This window comes from Emydura macquarii, unplaced genomic scaffold, assembly GCF_026122565.2.
Source record: "Emydura macquarii macquarii isolate MOO-44397 ecotype Brisbane River unplaced genomic scaffold, CSIRO-AGI_Emac_v2 contig_3692, whole genome shotgun sequence".
NCBI lineage: Eukaryota > Metazoa > Chordata > Testudines > Chelidae > Emydura > Emydura macquarii.
The window spans coordinates 6113046-6131426 of record NW_027133829.1 but is presented as its reverse complement, the minus strand read 5'-3'; the positions used below and the strand labels follow the sequence as shown (position 1 = coordinate 6131426).

Here is an 18381-nt window from a genome sequence, read left to right as displayed (position 1 = left end):
TGTTTTCTACAAATAAGAAATTGATCAGAAGAGAGAGGGACATGAGTTGTGGGGGAAGGGAAGGGCTGTAGGGGCAAAGGGTGATTTCATTTCCCCCCTATTAAAATAGAGCACCTGTACACTGCAAGTCCAACCACGGTCTCAGTATAATGTCCACATGCACAGGATTAAAGCTAAAAACCTTTTGTCATCTGAAGAATTAAAAAGTCCAAATGCAGTGAGTTTTTCTTTTTTTTTTTATATATATATATATATACACATATACTGGTGTCCTTGGTTCAAACATGTACATAGGTAGGGATTTCTTTTGTGCTTTGCATCTCAGCAGCTATGGAAATACTTCCTGTGGCAAAGACAAACAAAACAAAAGCAATAGTTAGCTGAGTGACAAAGTGGTTCCCGAGAATGAAATATTTTAAGCTGTCACGCCATTTGGTGTTAGGATTTAATTGTTCCAGCCTGACACATTCTTCCCAGAAATGTTCTCTTGCCAGTTAGCAGGTTGAATGGGCTGTCTTGTTCTCTTTCTGAAGAAGATGATTCACCCATGCTGAAGAGAAGAGATGGGGGGAAGAGAAAGGAGGTGGTGGGGGTGTGGGGGGAAGCAGTGTTTCTACGAAATACTACACTGACTCATGTACTGGCATCTGATATGAAAAGGTGTCGGAAACTTGACAACCCACTGTCTGAGTTGCCTTTGGAAAAGACGGGTTTGCTGCAGTAAGTAGGTACTTTGCTTTGGGCTATGGAGACAGGCACAAGAACCCACGAACCCCGGACTTTGGCTTTCCTAATGGTGCAGGGCACGCACGTTAGTCTCTGCTGGCAGAGGGAAAAAACTGCTTCAAATCAACACGCACTCAAATGAGAAACATCCCAGTGTGTCTATTGCTTTGTTGCCATGAAAGAAAACTCACTGGAGAAAAAAATGCTGAGCTCCAGGAAGACCTGGGGTTATTACACCGGACTAGTCAGGCTGAGCTTGACAAGGGACAGATAGGTGCTGCCAGCCTGTATTAGGTGACCAAACTCCCTGTGGGCGTGCGGGGAGAGGTGCCCAAGAATGGGATTCACGGAAGACAGCACATTAAGCCTCTCAAGCTAGCCCATGGGAAATGCGGAGGAGAGGGGTCTTGGGTCTAGGAGGCTGGAGAGCGGCACCGATCTCCGCCGTGAACCCTCTCTTTGAGTTAGGTGCCTATGGCAGATCAGTCCAAGAGAAACCGAGGCTATGGTGCCCTCGCATGACCTCTACCCCAGTGGTAGAGCTCCCCCCCCGCCCCCGGATGTGGGAGAGGCAGGTTCAGCCACCCGCCACAGTGGAGCTGGGGGTCTCCCACCCCATTGCAGGGTATTCTGGGGCAGGGAGCCTGCGTATCAACAGTTAAATAATCTTAGGAGCAGGGGCCGGGGGGCTGGAACCTGGGGCTCCCACCTCCCAGGGGAGTTCCCCTAACCAGCTCTCTCTCTGCACCAATGAATCTTTCATTGTTTATACAAAGAGCTTCAACATCAGCATCAACATCAGCTTCAACATCAGCATCTCCCCGGGGCTAGGGCACTCTGGTGGAAGCGCCAAGTTCAAATCCCTGCTCCACGTCAGGGCCGGAGGGGGGGGAACTGAATGCAGGTGACTCACATGAGGGCAGTTCTAACCACTAGGCCAACCTCATCGCCTCCAGCCATTTTGTGTGGCCTCAAAGGCAAGATAGGCGAGGGAACGCTGCCCCTGTGAATCCTGCTGGGATTAGGGGAGGGCGTTAGGCACTGAGTGGCTGGACCACAGCAGGACTTAGGCAGCTGTGTCGATGCCTGGCCGCTGAGACTGAGGCGCCTGAGAGACGTTAACAGCGGAAACGTAGGTGCCTAGGGACTTTAGGTGCCTACCGGGCTAGGCTGCCGTTGAGCACAGTGGTTCTGTGAATGCCGGTAGCATCTAACTGTTGGACTTAGGCATCTAACGTGGCAGTTGGGAGGCCGCTGATGCCTACCCAGACTACCAGACACGCCGGTACTTCACAATGCGCAGCCTGCAAAATGGCCTCCCCTGCTCCGATACTGGACAAACCCCACGTCTGGTTTTATCTCAGTACCGGACAGGGGACAAAGCACCCAAAAAGAGGACAGTCTGGTTTAAAACTGGACAACTGGCCAGCCTGCACCTAAGTCTCCCTTGCGAATCCCACCCTGTGAATCTTCGTGCTTTGTATTCCCCTCACACACAGCTCCAGACCGTCTCATGTCACCAAAAAAACTCCTATTCGGCATCCTTGTTCTTCTCGCTGGCAAATAATGAACCCACTTTTAGGGCATCCCCACTGCAGCTGGGAGGCGGGAGGTCTCAGCTGGATAAGCCGACTTGCTTTATCTCTGCTCGAACCAGGAGGCTAAAAATAGCAGCGCGGCTCTTGTGCCACTGGAAACGGCTCGGGCTAGCCATCCGAATCCGAGACCACCCAATGCCGGCGTTTGAGCTGAGGCGGCTAACTCAAGCCGCAGCCTGTGCCACAATGCCCACACTGCTATTTTTTAGCACATTGGAGAGCTAGCCGGAGTCCGCCTACCTGGGCTGGGAGGCGCACCTCCTGTGTGGTAGTGTAGACATACCTAGAGGAGCTTATCAGGTTCTTTCTTTATGATAATGGATTAATCCTTCCCCAGCAGTAAACCTTCTGCAACCCCATTGACTTCAGTGGGGCTCCACCAAGTCTCAGTCAGGGCAATATTTGAAATGCGTCTACGGGGCAGTCGTTATACAGCAGCCAACGGCACGCGATGGAGCTGGGAAAGTACCACTGCAAAATTCTGACTTACATCAGTGGCCCAAGCTGCCATTCCTAGACCTAGTAAAGTTGTAGGGCTACGTCCCCTGCTGTTCCAAAGCTACCTCCGGTGCACCTGTAGAAGGAACGCATCGTTGGCTTTCCTCTTCTTCCTGGGGCTTCTAGGGGGTCAAACTGGGCCCCGGACCAAGTTAGAGCAGCCTAGGTGCTGCCCTGAATTGAGCCCGGGCCTGAATCACACTCTGTGCTTGCCCCTTCCAGTCCCTAATTTCCCCCTCCCCTTAAGTTCTGTGGGGGGTTCCCTATGCGAGTCCTACTCCAGATAAAGGTTCGCTTACAATAGGGGAATTGGTGCCTTTGGTCAGTGTTAAATTCCCTTTGGACCACTGGAGCAGCGTGAAGCAAGTCCGCACTCTCTCTGTTAAAACTGTAACTCGTCTCTGCTCAAAGCCAGGCAGCTAAAAATGGATGCACCCCTAAAATTGGGCCCCATTCTCTAGCCCTTACTCACGTGAGTCATTCTTATTCATGAAAGCAAGCAGACTACGGGACTTCACTGGGACTATTCACATGGCCAGGGATTGCAGGATTGTCACTTCATAAGGCACATGCAACAATGCTCAGAATATACGTCGAAATCGGCTGTAGTGGGATCTGTCAACCTCACAGATCAGCTAAGGGAAGAGGTGAACTTAAATTCTTCCCATGTTCATCTAGACCCCCAGTTCAGCAAAGTACCTAAGGATGGCCTTCGTCCTTGTGACCTCAGTGGGACTGAAGCATTGGTCCCTTCTGACTTTACAGTTTACGAGTCTGTGCTTCAAGTTAAGTACTTTACTGAACAGGAATGGATCTGAGCACGTCCTGAGTAATGGCTGTAAATCTTTCCTTCGGTCTTGTGAAACAAAGGGGGGCTTTTCTATAGTTACTGGTTTCTAGTCTTATTCTTATATCCAATTACAAGGGTGCTACTGCATTGAAGTTAATAGAGATTGCCCCAGAGTACATGAGTGAAGGAGTAAACCCTGTTTGTACAGTCCCAGTCAACAATCGCTGCTGTTTATTCCCCCTCTGAGAAAAGTCCACTTGAAGGCCAACCCAGCTGGCCAACACAGAGATGCATATTTTGCACTGCTTCCCAGGCGGCCAGCTGCAGTGATTTCATCTCTGCCCTGCACTTAGAAGCAGTTCATGTGCCACGGCACCAAACACCGCAATTCAGGTTGAGCTTTTAAGCTTTACTTACCCTCCCTGCCCCCGTGTACCGGAAAAAGGGGCTGAGTGCCCTCCGCAATCTAGTGCTCACCCCATAATTCCACAGAAACGCAACGCCATTTCTCTGACAGCACACGTCAGCGATGATGTGACTACAGAGTTTTTCGGGAGCAGAGAGGACTACACAGAAAACTACATGGGCAACGACTCAGGTTGTTAATTTCTTTTTCATCATGTGGAGGTGGCGGGGGAGGAGGAGTTAGCTCGGTGATTTTTAGAGACGTTAACGCAGCAGTAGAGGGGGAAGTAGGGAGGGAGATTCAGAATACATCTAGCCAATTAGAACTTAGAATCTGACCAGCTGTTGGCTGCTGGAAGTTATTTACCTATGGGCCGGGTATCCAACTTCTCATCTACTAGTTGCTCAGGGCTCATCAGTTCACTCTGAGGGACATTAGGCATGCTTTCCCTTTGACTGACTGGACTGACCATCTCTTGATCTTTCTCATTCTGCATCTGTGCATAAACATTAATGCCCGGAATCTTCCTAAAACATTAACAGAAACCATCATTGCCGTGTACGCTACGGATCACGTCACACTTTTTAGACCTGAGTCCGTAGACGACAACGCGGGGGAAGGGAGGGCGAGGGAGGAGGTCGTACCTTTTGAACTTGTAAATTACAAAAATGGCTAATCCCACGAACACCACAGAGAGCAGCATCAGCATGGCCGAACCACTGTGACTGGGCGTGAGGTCCACCAGGGGAGCTACAAGAGAGGAGATCTTTAGAATATCCACACAGCACGGCTTGGAAATAATTCTCTATACAGATAACGTGCATCCACCTCTATAGCCATGTATCTTTGTAGTGACATCTATCTAAGCTCTGATCCATGGTATCTCCAGGGCAGTAGGTTTTCCTATGGCTTCCTATAACGTTCTGTTTAACCTTGAGCTGCAGAACCACTCTACTAGGCCCCTGATTTTTAGTGGACGCCTGAGTGGTTGGAAAGGGAAGTTTCAGCTGTATTCTATAGGAGGAAAAAATATCGCAGCCAAAATAATGTGTTGATATGGTGCAATGTGCTCAGGTGTGTTGATTATCTGCATGAAACTTGGCTCTCCCACGCTGACAGTGCCTGGGCAGCTCTGCTTTGTGATGGTGGTCACGCCTTCCACATCCTATGCTCGGAGACGTACGATGGCAGTAATGTAGGACTCCATTTCCCATTCCTGCCCTTCCCAGCCTCTTCCTTCCTCCCTTTCCTCCTTCAAACAGAACACCCCTCTTCCTCCGCTCTCTCTTCACCTTCTACTGTCCCCCATCCTATGGGATGGAAGTGCACAGGGTCAAGAGTATTGAGGAGCATTCACGCAATGCCTCTACATGGAGCCTCATGCAACTCCTGATAACACCCCTTAAAGGATATGTGTATGGAAGGCAACGCACAACATTCTGACACTGATGTGATGGCTACCCCAAGAATAAATTTTAAATTAAACTAAACAGAGGCACAGACACACTCAATCACTCATACATGAACACACAAAACAGATGCAAATATGCATGGGCACACACACCTACCTAGAGTCATGCAGACACACAATCATGTGCACATAGTTACACAAATAAAGCAGCCATACTGTAATCAGGCACACAACATACACAAATTATTACATACAACAGATTCATAACATTGTATGCTCATCTGCATCCAGCAGACACAGACACAGTAAACAGAGCCAACAAACACACATGCAGCAGTTGCTCTCCCATGCACACACAACTACACTAGCACATGCTTATGCTCATACTCGCAAACACAACACACACACAAACACACCACCAGATAAAATACAGCGAAATCTGTGTTTGAGCTGGTATCAAATAAAGGTAAGTGAAAAATTCTGCTTTGATGTTCTGGCTTCAAGAAAGTTACTCTAATGGAGGATAAGTATCGTTATTAAATAATAGTTTATTATAAACTCGTTAAACACAGTTTTGTCTTTTGAGCCTGTCTCATTTGTTTGTGGCTCTGCAGCTCTGTGTGATGACAAAGTGGCTCCCTGACTCGTTAAATTCAGTGTCGCTCAATGTTCTTGTTATAATGCTGGGATTACAGCCAGGTTACTTTGCCTCACATGTGGGGGTTGTTTGTTTGGTTTGGTTTTTGGCTGAGACGTAGCACTGAATGTGATGAATGGGCTGCAACTCGTTGTCCAGAATTACCATAAATTAATCCTTCTCCAGTTTAGGCTTACGCAACAGAGGCACAGGTGCAAATGAACTGAGTCCTCATTATTCATCTGCAGGAAGGAGCACCTGCTTTGTAGCAATGTGTGGGCAAGGTAGAGCTGAACATTCAGATAGAGTTCGTGCTAACAATACCACTCTTTCCCTGGGGCTCCAACACAAGCATAAATGAGTCACTGTGTGGATGTTCACACACCACCACCACTCAAAAGCACAATTACAGATGATTTAAAGTAGTGCAGATGTCTGATTGGGATTACAGAGGACTAGCTGGTGCAGTTGGTTAGCACACTGAGGCTTTCATTTGTGGCTACCAGCATTCATAGAATCATAGGAGATTAGGGCTGGAAGGGACCTCAGGAAGTCATCTAGTCCAACCCCCTGCATCTCGTCCAACCTCCTGCCATTCAGACCTGACTCAGGTCACAGGTGTGAATGATTTGGGTGGTAATGTCCTCATCTCATGGACATTCACCCATGTGACAAAGGCCCACCAGAATTGCTCGTGTGTCATTATTACAGTGCTATATGTGCGCCTAGTGCCCTAGATCACAGCCTTATCTAGGTGGGGTCTTAAGATCGAAAACGGAATTCAAAGCAGGTGGCAGCCTTAATTGCTGGACTGTCGCAGGGATACTGTACATTCGGATGGACGTTTATTGGGAAAGCTGTGTTGAGAGAATAGGTTACCCAGGGCCTGCCAGAATTATACATCCCTAGATCCCTTAGGTTTGAAGATTTGAAGCCGGTGCTAGATTCTCTGAATGAATTGCAGGCTTCCCAACCTTCCTTGACTCTGGCTTTTTCTGATCAACATCTCATCTGGGTGCCAGAATTATTGCCTTCCCTGCTTCCTGTAGAACCCAAACAGCAGCATTCTCACTGTCCATTTGCTGGATCAGAAGGAAGGCCCCGAGACAGTTTAAATGCAGCCTTTTTATGCCCAAAGCCATTTCTTTGTCTGTTGGTCTCTAGGAAATCCAGTTTCAACCAGTATATGCAAGTCTCTCCTAGAGGTGTTTACACCTGGTGTGATTCACCTGAATCAACCCCCACTGTTCTTAGTTCCTGGCGGAGCTGTGGCAAGCCTCCCCCCCCCGGCAAGATTTTGAAAGGGCGAATACTGACCTGCTGTTAAATGGGCAGCGTGGACCAGGACTCGAACCCCAGGCTTCAACACAAACTGGACCAGGTTTTGGTTCAGTTTGTGGATCAATGTTTCTGAAATCTGAAAGAAATGGGGAAAAAAGGGTGAGTAAATTGTATGTGGTCTCTTCAGCTTACTGATGGCTATAGAGAAACAGGGCCATCTACAAAGCAGAGATTTTACACAGGAAAAGTATGTTCAACGTGCTATCAACAAGGACTTACGGTACCTTCTGAAGAAAAAAGGTACAACAGCTGGGCACAGCTGGCAGGGCGGCACAGATGTTTATGTGTTATTAGTAGTACTCATACCAACGAGTGACATGAGTAACCTTACTTAGAGAGGTAGTTCCACTGACATCAAAGAGACTACTCACATGAGTAATAATAATACTCATTTACATATGTGTTTGCAGTACCAACCTACAGAGAGCAAACGAGTGCCCTGCTGTATCGACACAAGCAAAGCTGAAAAATTCACAGGCTCAAAATCAGGTCACGTGCAATGGTCTGTGCAATGCAGGAGGTCAGACTAGATCCTCGTGATAGTCCCTGGTAACCGTGACATTTATGAATCACCCTGGTGCAAATCTGCTGAAGGCAATGGAGATCCACCAGACATGGGTTCCTCAGACTTCAGGGTACAGGGCACGTAAGTGATGCTACTTCAGGATTTGAATACTACTCTGCTGGCACGAAGCCCATCCAGGATCAACGTCTGTAGAGCAGGGGAATCAGGCTTTGACCAGAACTCTATATAAAGACTGCTTTCCTGAACCTCAGCGAGGCAGATTTTCCTTTTCATGTAGCTCTAGATGATGTGTACGGTTCCTCTTTCTCTATATTATTGCTACTTGTATTCCAGTAGTTCCTAAAGCCCCTCAACTGAAATCAGGGCCACATTGTGCTAGGTGCTGTACATACCCATAATTAGAGATTAGATCTTACCCTGAAGAGTTTACTGTCTAAATAGACAGGGCAGAGAGAATAGAAGTATTGTATATGTAAATGAGGTATAAAACTTTGAAGAATGTTGTTTGGATACTTACAGCCTCAATTTCTCCAGCTGTTTCATCCATCCTATCAGTTCTCAGAGCAGTGAACAATTTTCCACTTTATTAATAGACACACAATTAGTGGGAAATAGGGTGTGGGAGGAGAGGTGGCTGGAAAACTTGAAAATAATCCAACATGACAGTGCTGGATTTTTGACAGCCAAGTGAAGTTCAGGAACAACTGTACATCCGTGCCCACTATTTAATCTAACTTGGTTTAAATACATCTTTATTCCTTTTCAAAGAGTAACGAAAACTTGTCAGGGAAACATACATGTCAATCATTTTTAAAGCACCTTTTTTGTGTTCCTGATTTTCCTCACGTTAGGTTATTTCAGTATTACTACAGAGATGTGATTAGGTGGTTCTTTGACTAGTATTCATCATGGTCTGAGATGTATCTGTTTTTTGGGTTTTTTTTTAAACATTCTTAGTTATTTTTTTTTCAATACTGTTGGGTCCTACCATTCATTTTGGCCACTGCTCACTTGGTCCAATATCGATTTGGCAACAGTGGACTATGGGCTTTTTATTTTTAAAAATATATATCTCGTTTCTGGTTTTAATTCTTTTTAGTGGCACCAGAATGTGCTGTAAATATATTTCTACCGAGAGGAAGACTAAAGAACATTAGCTTATAAAGCAAAAACAACGAGAGTCCTGTAGCACTTTAAAGACTAACAAATGTAATTTCTGCAGGCACAAGCTTTCATGGGCTGCAACCCACTTCGTCAGATGCATCAGAAGCCCATGAAAGCTTATGACTGCAAAAATTACATTTGTTAGTCTTTAAAGTGCTACAGGACACTCGTTGTTTTTGCTGTATACAGACTAACACGGCTACCCCTCTGGAACTTTTCATCATTAGCTTATAAAGATTCAGCTGCAGATGCTGTGGATGTGATTGAATTGCTGAGCTCCAGACAACATGGACAGAGAGGAGAGAGGAGATTCATCCTGGTACACGAACGAAGCACAAGTTACACCTGTCAAGTAAGCTAGCACTCAGATTCCGGCAGCTACAGGGAACCACCACAGCCCCCCAAAAAAGAGTGACAGATGTGGATGGAAATGCTGTAAAACCACAGGCATGAATAGCTTGTGGCAGTAATGGACATAGCGTAAGCCAAGCTGCAACCAGCCCCAAGCCGTTCTCATCCTTGTGAGGTTGTTCTTTGTCCTTTGTCATTTGAATCCAGGCCCAGGCAGAGACTGACCATGGTTTTCATGCAAGCCACAGCAAATAGCATAGCAGACGTCTTTCTGTTATTTCTGATTCAAACCCAGGCAGGTTGAGTGAGGAGGGAAGCTGTGGAGGTGGAAATCGTGCAAGTCTCAGTCCAGGTAAAGACAAATGTACTGTGCAACCACTATGGCTATGCAAGTGGTACCTCAGGAAGGAGAATGCAGGTACCGGCAGGTTTACTCAGTGATGTGGGCAGAGGATGGAGGAGGATCAGAGCCTGGCACAGATCAGCTCAGGTATGAGAATGCCCCAAAGTGTCTGCCTGGCACAAGCACAGTCTGGAAGCATTAAAATCCCCGTTGTCCTGCGCAGACTGGATAGCCCTGGATTCTGCAGAACAGGCAGAATGTGATGAGCCCAGCGCTGTCAGGAAAGCCTCACTGCACACAAGTGATGAGAAGGGCAAAGAAGCAAAGCACAGACTGTTTTCCTGGACTGACAGCCACAGTGAGGATAATTGCTCCATAGGGTAACTCCCATCAGCAGCTGGGGATGAATGAACCAGAGGTCACCCAGACAGAGGCTTCCTGAGCCAGACTTTTGATTTGTGGATCCCGCTTTGCCTCCTCAACCATTGTTGCCTGCGCTCGGTTTTGTTCCTACCTGCCCATCCCGCAGTGCGGATCGGAGCCGTAGTTTGCTAGAGCGTTGGCTGGGGCCGCCTGATCTTACTGCACCTCTTTGTTCTGCACCTCCCAAACATAGATGGGGAAAGGGAACATAAAGACCTGGCTCCCGTCCCAAGGCCACCCCTCGTTTCTGAAGCAGGCAGAGCTCCAGTTTTTGTTTCGGTGCCCGACAAGTCCACCATGCTCATTGAGGCAGCATGAAAGCACTACGTGAAAATGCCCAAGGTCTGAGCTCAGGTGGTTAGCCGGAGCCGCTGCCCGGGGTGTAACAGCCACGTTGCTATTGTTAGTGCACTAGCTCTTGTCTGTCTGCCTGTGCTGGGAACCACACCTCCCACAGGCAGTGCAGACATACCCAGAGACAATTCCTGACCTGGAGGACTTGCAGTCTAGACAGAGAAAGGGTGAGGGTGGGGCCATAACACACAAACAAGCAGACATGGTGGTGACTGGCACGGTTTAGTTAGTTACAGATGCCCTGTTGTTATTTAATTGAAGCAGAGATAGGATGGACAGGGATGGCAGGAATGAGGGAGTTAGTAGGAATAAGGAGGAGGGAAAGGAAGGAGAAGTGGGATAGTCACAGTCCCTCACTCCCTTAGCAGGATGGGTTTTGTAGGCATTGCAGCAAAAGTGAGTCTTAAGAAATTATCTATGCCCTGGGAATGCTCTGTCAATGAGAGATGTCTCTATATATGTAGACAGGTAGTTAATAGGTAAAGTGCCAGTAGATGGCGCTGAAGAATACGTAACACAGCTCCTGGGTTTTTTCAAATCCAATAAAACTTGCTTTTATGCACTGTTTCCTGTGCAAAGCTCTTTACTGGGAGCTCTGAACAATCTGGACAACGATAAGGCCATCTGATACCACACTCAGAGGCTTTCAAAGCCATTTGACCAATGCGGAGGCCCAGTTCATATCCACATTAGACATCCAAGTCCCATACACAGCTTTGAAAATCTCACAGATATAATTTGGGGTGGGGTGCAGGGGGGCTAATTTAGAAATTAGTAATTCCAAGAGAAGAGAGAAATGATAGCCAATATATTTTAGAAACTTCTAAAAAGGACTAAAAATAATATAAGGATATATAAATATCCTGAAAAGAAGAGCCAGTATTTTGGCCGGAATACAAGGCTAGACGAAGTCACAACGATAACCTCAATTAGAACTGGACACCTCTCCATAGATTCTGATAGCCTTACTCATGTTGAGTAGCACCTTACTCCTTGCATAGAATCAGTGAGACGTCTGGAGTACACTATAACTCTGTGTGAGTAAAGATATCCAAAGCTGGCCGTGGATTTGGCAAATGGGGGTTTCTCGCTTTTATATGGTATAAAGCACTAACATCCAGTCCTGATGGGTCACAGGGACATCAGATCCTAAACCTGGCATAGCTCCAGGCTCAAGCAGTGTTTGCCCTGGACTTCAGCCCATTGTGGTTAGGAGGAAATTCCACATTTGAGGTTTGATCCAATTCCCAATGAAGTCAATGGAATGACTTCTATTGATTTCAATGGGCATCACATTGGAGGCCTTGTGTCCCCTTTTGTATCTCCTGGGTGGAACAGTGCTTAGGGTGACCAGATGTCCCAATTTTATAGGGACAGTCCCAATATTCAGGGCTTTGTCTTATATAGTCATCTATCACCTTCCATCCCCTGTCCCAATTTTTCACACTTGCTATCTGGTCACCCTCCCAGTGTTAGGGATGTGTTTTGCCGGAAAGGTAGGTGAGGCAACATCAAAGCGACTGTGTCTAGTTCAGAGACCAGTTTAACAAACATTCCCTCATTTGGAAAAATGGTAGGCCTAAAAAAAGAAGTCCTTCTACATCCTTTGCTGTTAGGTGACATAAACTGAAGGTGAAGCTTCTCAGAATAGCAAACTCCTAATTTATAATCTTCAAGAGTCTCCCCTCTGAAAATAATTAGCTTTCAGAATTAGTTTTGGTCCTTAACCGAGCCTCATTGACTTTATCTGCTTCATTTGCAGAATTAAGCAAGATGTGCAAAGATAATTCCGTAACCGAAATCATTCTTCATGTATCATTCTTTCGTCAAAGAACATAAAATGAATAATAACAACAGACAATTGGTGAAAAAAGAGATTCCAATTTACCAACAGAACAAAACAAAATTAATTTGGTTTCTCTTTGAATTTTGTCAGAGTAAGGACTGGCTGAGAACTCTGTGTGGCAATAAACTGAACTGGAAGACACTAAAAGGGTATGTTTCTACACATAGAACTAGACCCTGAGTATCAAGCATTTGGAGTCATATCCTCAGCCGGTGTAAACTGGCATATCCCCTTTAACTCCAGTGGAACATACACCAATTTACATTAGCTAAGGATCTGAATTTTTACACAGATCTTGTGCGGGATTCTCAACTAGCACATAACATGTGACATGTTCCGGCTTTTTCAATTCACTGGCTGAATCAGTAAACGACTAAAAGAAAGAGTTAAACATTAAACATTGTGGGAAGGAATTTTGTCTAGTGGTTCGAAGAGTGACGTGGGACTCAAAACAGCAGAGATCCGCTTGCAGCTCTGCTACAGGCCCTCTGTAACTTGGGTTGGGTCACATAGTGTTTCGGGACCTCACTTTCCCCATCACTGAGATGAGTATAATCATACTGGACTAATTTACAGGGGTGTTATGGGGCTTTGTAAATGTATTTGAGACTCCTTAATGAACGAGGTGATGTCAGTGAAAGGCATTGTTAATATCAAGTACTGCCTTGAGACCACAATAGAGATGATTCCAAAAGATACTCCACTGTTGCACTGGACAACAGCCGGCCATCCGTGGTCCTAGGTGAACTTGAGAAGTCCTAAACCTCGGATGGAAAAATGCACTGGGACAAGGGGTGAGCTGGAGAATCGTAGCATGTTCTCGACACAGGGAGCCTGGGAGAAAGAGAGGCTGGTGTTCACTGGGGCAATAGGTGAGCTTGGGAGACGTCTGGGCATTACGGCAAGAGGGTACATTTGAGATTCACCTCTCGGAGACACGAGTCATCTTTCAGAGGCTGAAGAACAACTTGTCATCATTTTGCACAGACAAGTGACCCTGAGGAGAAGAGAAAAAAAACCCACCACTCTGCAACAGTAGTCGCTCCAGGCGCATGGAGGGATAAAGTCCCTTTAAGGCAATTCTGGTGCATTTCATGGCCAGACATTTTAAAAGGTGAGTGCAAACTTCTCTGAGGGTCCAGTTAAACCTCAGGCCTGCAAGCACAGATGTGTGGGCAAGCAAGTTCCTGAGCAGCATCCGTATACTCTTCTAGTTAATGTGGCTCTTTAATTCTGTGTGTGGGCCTGGTTCGCAGAGGTGCCGTCTGTTTGACTTGCTCAGCACCTCTGAAAATCAAGCGCTGGTTGCCTAGACATTGTCAGTTTGGGCATGTTTGGAATAGGGTAGACAGATCTGTAAGAAGGAGAATATTGCCAATAGTGTCTGATATTTTGCTGAGAAATCTTTTAGGAGGGGATGGAAAATAGAGGCAGATAAAAATTAGTCAAAGCTGGAAAGGGGTCCCTCTGCTATGGAGAGGAGGTAGAATTGGAAAGGGAATTGGAAGAGGAAAGGAGCACAGGATACACACATGGTGAGAGCTAGCTGCCTGCATCCCACTCACGCGCCTTCATTTCCCATGTGGTGCGTGCAGCATTTTAATCCTCCCGATTCATTATTGCTCATTTGCTGTTCTGTCATCCATCCCATCTTCCCTCCCTTTAGCTGTATAATACTGGGTGCAGCTGCAGCATGTTGATCCTGATTGGCTGCTGACTGCAGGATGGCGTTTCATTTGCCAGTGAGGCCATGTCAGCTGCAGAGTTCACTGGGGCTTGTGTCCTTGAATCTTTGCAACCAGCTCAGGTGGTGGTGTGTCATCCTGTAAATCAAGAGTAACACTCTGGGAGTGTAAATTATTCCTGCAGTTCATACTGGGTAAGATGTCACCCTAAGCAATTGCAGAAGTAAGCCATATGTCAGTTGCCACCTTTCCATTGAGAAGCCGTTGCATTTCAGTGGTGAATGAAGTGACCCCTTGCATAGCGTGTAAAGAGTTTTGGGGTCCTGCAGGATGAAAAGATGTCAATTATCAGAGTTACTATTCTGAAGGGAACAATCCTGCATTAACTGTAGCAGGTAGAAATGGCCTAAGTAACTTGAGCTCCTTGAAAGCACCATTCATAGAATATTAAGATTTTAATTGCAGGAACTACAGATTGAAAACCAGCCCTGTACACGGCACTTTTTTCAGCTGTCATGAGCAATCAGACTGATTTAAAGAGAAATTCTCCTTGGGGAATACAGTGAATGTAGTTCATGTCTATAAATATAATCTGCAAATACACATGACGACCATGGTACTGTATGTACAGAAAAAAATCCAGCATCTAACTGTGCGGTTCTGACAAGAAGATAAGAGACAAATGCATCATTCTAAGGGGAAGCCTGAGAAGACACTTATCTCTGTCAAGCGTTGTACGGCCCACAAGACATCTTCCCTCCATATGCCCTTTCCCTTCCTCCCCAGCAGCTCTGTCATCCCAGCCTGCCCCTAGCCTTCCCATGTTCAAATCAGGCTGCTTCCTCCTCCTTCACGCTCCCTGGACACAAGCAGCAGGACATCAAGATCACAGGAGAGAGTCTTCCCGCTCTGAGTTCCTGGGCTCATTATCACAGTGGCCACCAGCAGTCAGGTGGTGCAGTTGCAAGTCCTGTGCCATCTCTGAGAGCTGCTGGATGTTGACAGGGGAGGATCACAGGGGTGAGCTCACATCCCGTGTGTGAAGCATGGCAGATGTGAATTTATGCTGTTTGCTTTTGAATCTCATTAAACTTAGAGGGTTTAGTTCATGTCTTGAACCCCAACCCTTTCTTTCTTATCTCTTTAGACTGCAAACTCTTCGGAGCAGGGACAGTCTATCACTATGTGTCTGTACAGCACCTAGCACAATGGGACCATGAACTTTACTGGAGCCTGTGTGTGCTAACAAAACAACAAAATAGTTAATAAGTCAATTTAAATCCTCCATTTAGAAACCCTTTTTATTAAATTATGCATGAAAACTTTTCTGTTTCCATTTGATAAATCCCTGTGTTTAATCACGAAACTTAAATTTGGTCCTATTTTATTTCAGAGCTGAAGAAATAAACGGAAAGTGCTCTCGCTCTGTCTCATTCACACAACATGACTTTGCAGGATTCATAGATCTGAAGAAATGGAGGACTGGAAGGAACCTGGAGAGGTCACTTAGTCCTGCTCCCTGTGCCGAGGCAGGACCAAGCACATCCAGACCATCCCTGGCAAGAGTGGTCTATTGATGAGACTTCCAGAGCTCGCCTTGGAAGCCGATTCCAGTGCTTAGCTATCCTTATAGCTCTTTTTTCCTAATATTGAATCTAACTCTCCCTTGCTGCAGATTAAACCGATTACTTCTTGTCCTACTTTGGGTGGACACGGAGAACAGTTTATCCCTGTCCTCTTTATAACAGCCCTTACCGTATTTGAAGGCTGTTATCTTTCTTCCCCCCCCGCCCTTTTCTTCAGACCAGTTTTTCTACACTTTTTATCATTTTTGTTGCCCTCCTCTGGACTCTCTCCAATGCGTCCACAGCTTTCCTAAAGTGGGGCACCCAGAACTGGACACGGTATTCCAGCTTCCGCCTCACCAGGGCCAAGCAGAGCAGGACGTTTATCTTCCAAGTCTTACATACAACGCTCCTTTTATACGTTCCAAAATGACATCAGCCATTTTAACAACTGTATCATGTTGTTGCCTCATATTCAATCTATGATCCACCATAACCCCCAGATCATTTTCAGCAGTACTACCAGCTTGCCAGATATTTCCCATCTGGAGCAGAGTATTTGACTTTGTAGTTGTGCATTCAGACACCTCCCGCAAATGAAAAGCAGGAGACCTGCAGTGTAAAGAGAACGAAGCATGTAAAGTACTAAGGGAACAAATTAGGTCATCGTCAGAAAACAGCACCATAAGATGTTCTAAAATGAACTAGGGGACAATCAAAATGCTGCCTTGGGGGTTTAGATGCAGATTGAAATAGCGCAGGCACTCAACTAGGTGCAACAGAGGACCTGTGGTTCTGCACAGTATTAGAGCTAGTCTCAGGAGCTCTGAATGCTGAGTGAGACATCCCCAGCCTGCATCAGCCAGTTCCCACTGAAAACAATACCGGTTTTATGGCCAACGAGGCTGCTCCATCGGAAACTGCTGGTGATGACCTGACAATGATTTCTATAAAGATTACAATTTGGCCCCCCACAGGATGAATAGCTGAGATGCTGCTGGAGTCCCACTAGCTCTTGTCTCCCCTGAAAAGACTTATGACAGTATGCCAGTGGTTTCTTTCTTTACGACCACAGAGGCTCCGGAATTACAAGGAAAAATATATATAATAATGTGTAGAATACAATAAGCAGCAGAATGCCAGAGAGGAGCTGCATCTGCTGCAGATTAGACAGTCCATGCACTGCCTTCCTTTCCGATTTCGAGTGGAAAAGGGAACAGGTTGCGGGGTGGTAAATCTCCTTCCCAATTGTTTATTACTTGCACAGGGTGTAAATTACAGAGCTGAGTAGTTTGTCAAGGAAGATGGAGGCTGAGCAACGATAAACATGAGAATGTGGGTGACCAAGTAGTTCTGAGCCTTGTTAACAGGGTGCGGTTAACACAGGTTTTCAAAGCATTGCAAGAGACTGACCCTGGTGGGGGTAAATTCCAGGCCACTCCAGCTAAACATGTCAAATGAACAGAAGGGGGGGGGGGGGGAATAATGTTGATGTAGCTGCCAGGAGGAAGAACTAGTTTATTCATTCCATGGACCAAGAGGCACATCCTGAGAGGTGCTGAGGCCCATTTGCCATCCAGAAGCTCAGCAACCCTGGGGACTTGGCCCTAATGCAGGGGATGAACCTGTGAGGCACTGCACACCTTCAGGTCCTCTTCAGGCAAGACTTGGCACACTCAGTGTGCAAACAGAAACGGTGAAAATACCTCACAGACTGGCCACGTCTCACAGTTTGAAGTAAAACCCACTGCAAGTTCTTCCTAGCTATTTTAGCCCCACAGAGACAGAACGTTCACACGAGCTAATTCTCTGGCCTGTGTTATGCAGGAGGTCAGAGTAGAGGATCAGATGGTCCCTTCTGACCTTAATAAATCAGTGAATCTGGCCAGGCTTTCTCCATAACTCACCGGCTGTGCTCCTGCCAGGGATCCTCTAACTCATGTCAGCAGGAACAGTTCTCTAGAGATCCCAGCCATGCCCGCACCCATCCTCACCCACCCTGAAATGCCACCTAGTAAATGATGTGGATTGATGCCAACTTTACATCACTGGGGGATTCCCTGGTGCATGAGAGTTCCCAGTTGCCCCATAAGGGCAGCTTCATGTCCCCTTTGCACTTCTGGGGCAAAGCAACAAGGACTTAGCCTGGACCAAGATCATGGTTTTGATCCCAATGGATGTGATATAACTGCACTTGATTTTTTTTTCTAACCTGCCTTGGATACCTGCTCCGTCCCCACTGCTGACACACACACTTCTGCAAAGAGCGGAAACAATACCTGTTCTAGGTCTTCTGCTGTTCTTTTGTTTTCTCCTGTGGCACCTTGATATGGTAAAATGAAGAGCTCAGCGGATGTGGGCAAACCAGGCAGGACCGCAACCAGGATATGTTTGCTTGAAATACTCGTCGCCTGGTTATGTAGACAAACAGTGACAGGTAAATTGCAGTGATAGCATGGGATGCTGAAGACTTACATATTAAAGCACTGCAGTACATATATTCAGGGATGTGCCAGCGATGGTGAAAACCAGGGGGTCTAAAGGCATTCTACTGTACTCTTGTTCTGTCTGAGCTTTATACCACACTCATCACTATGGTACATGAGTCCCTAACGCACGGATTATCACCAGACATACTAAAGGCAGGTGCTGAGTAACTTTGCATGCACACTGCAGTTCTGACCCAGAACACCTCCTACCATGCCAGGCCTGGGTCC

General features: G+C 46.5%; 1 protein-coding gene across 2 annotated transcripts in view; it reads right to left on the bottom strand.

Annotated features, from left to right (window-relative positions):
• Nucleotides 1–221: 221 nt before the first annotated feature.
• SORCS1 (sortilin related VPS10 domain containing receptor 1) overlaps nt 222–18381 on the bottom strand; it is a 384379-nt gene continuing 366219 nt past the window's right edge. Inside the window, exons 23-27 of one of the 2 annotated variants that reach the window (XM_067537228.1) lie at nt 17944–18075; nt 7384–7483; nt 4663–4768; nt 4385–4545; nt 226–343 (exon numbers count right to left, since the gene is read on the bottom strand). In XM_067537228.1, coding sequence (XP_067393329.1) covers nt 279–343; nt 4385–4545; nt 4663–4768; nt 7384–7483; nt 17944–18075 — 564 coding nt within the window. In that variant the 3' untranslated portion in view covers nt 226–278. Of the gene's footprint in view, nt 344–4384; nt 4546–4662; nt 4769–7383; nt 7484–17943; nt 18076–18381 lie in introns of both variants that reach the window. The other variant, XM_067537229.1, reaches the window with a different exon arrangement.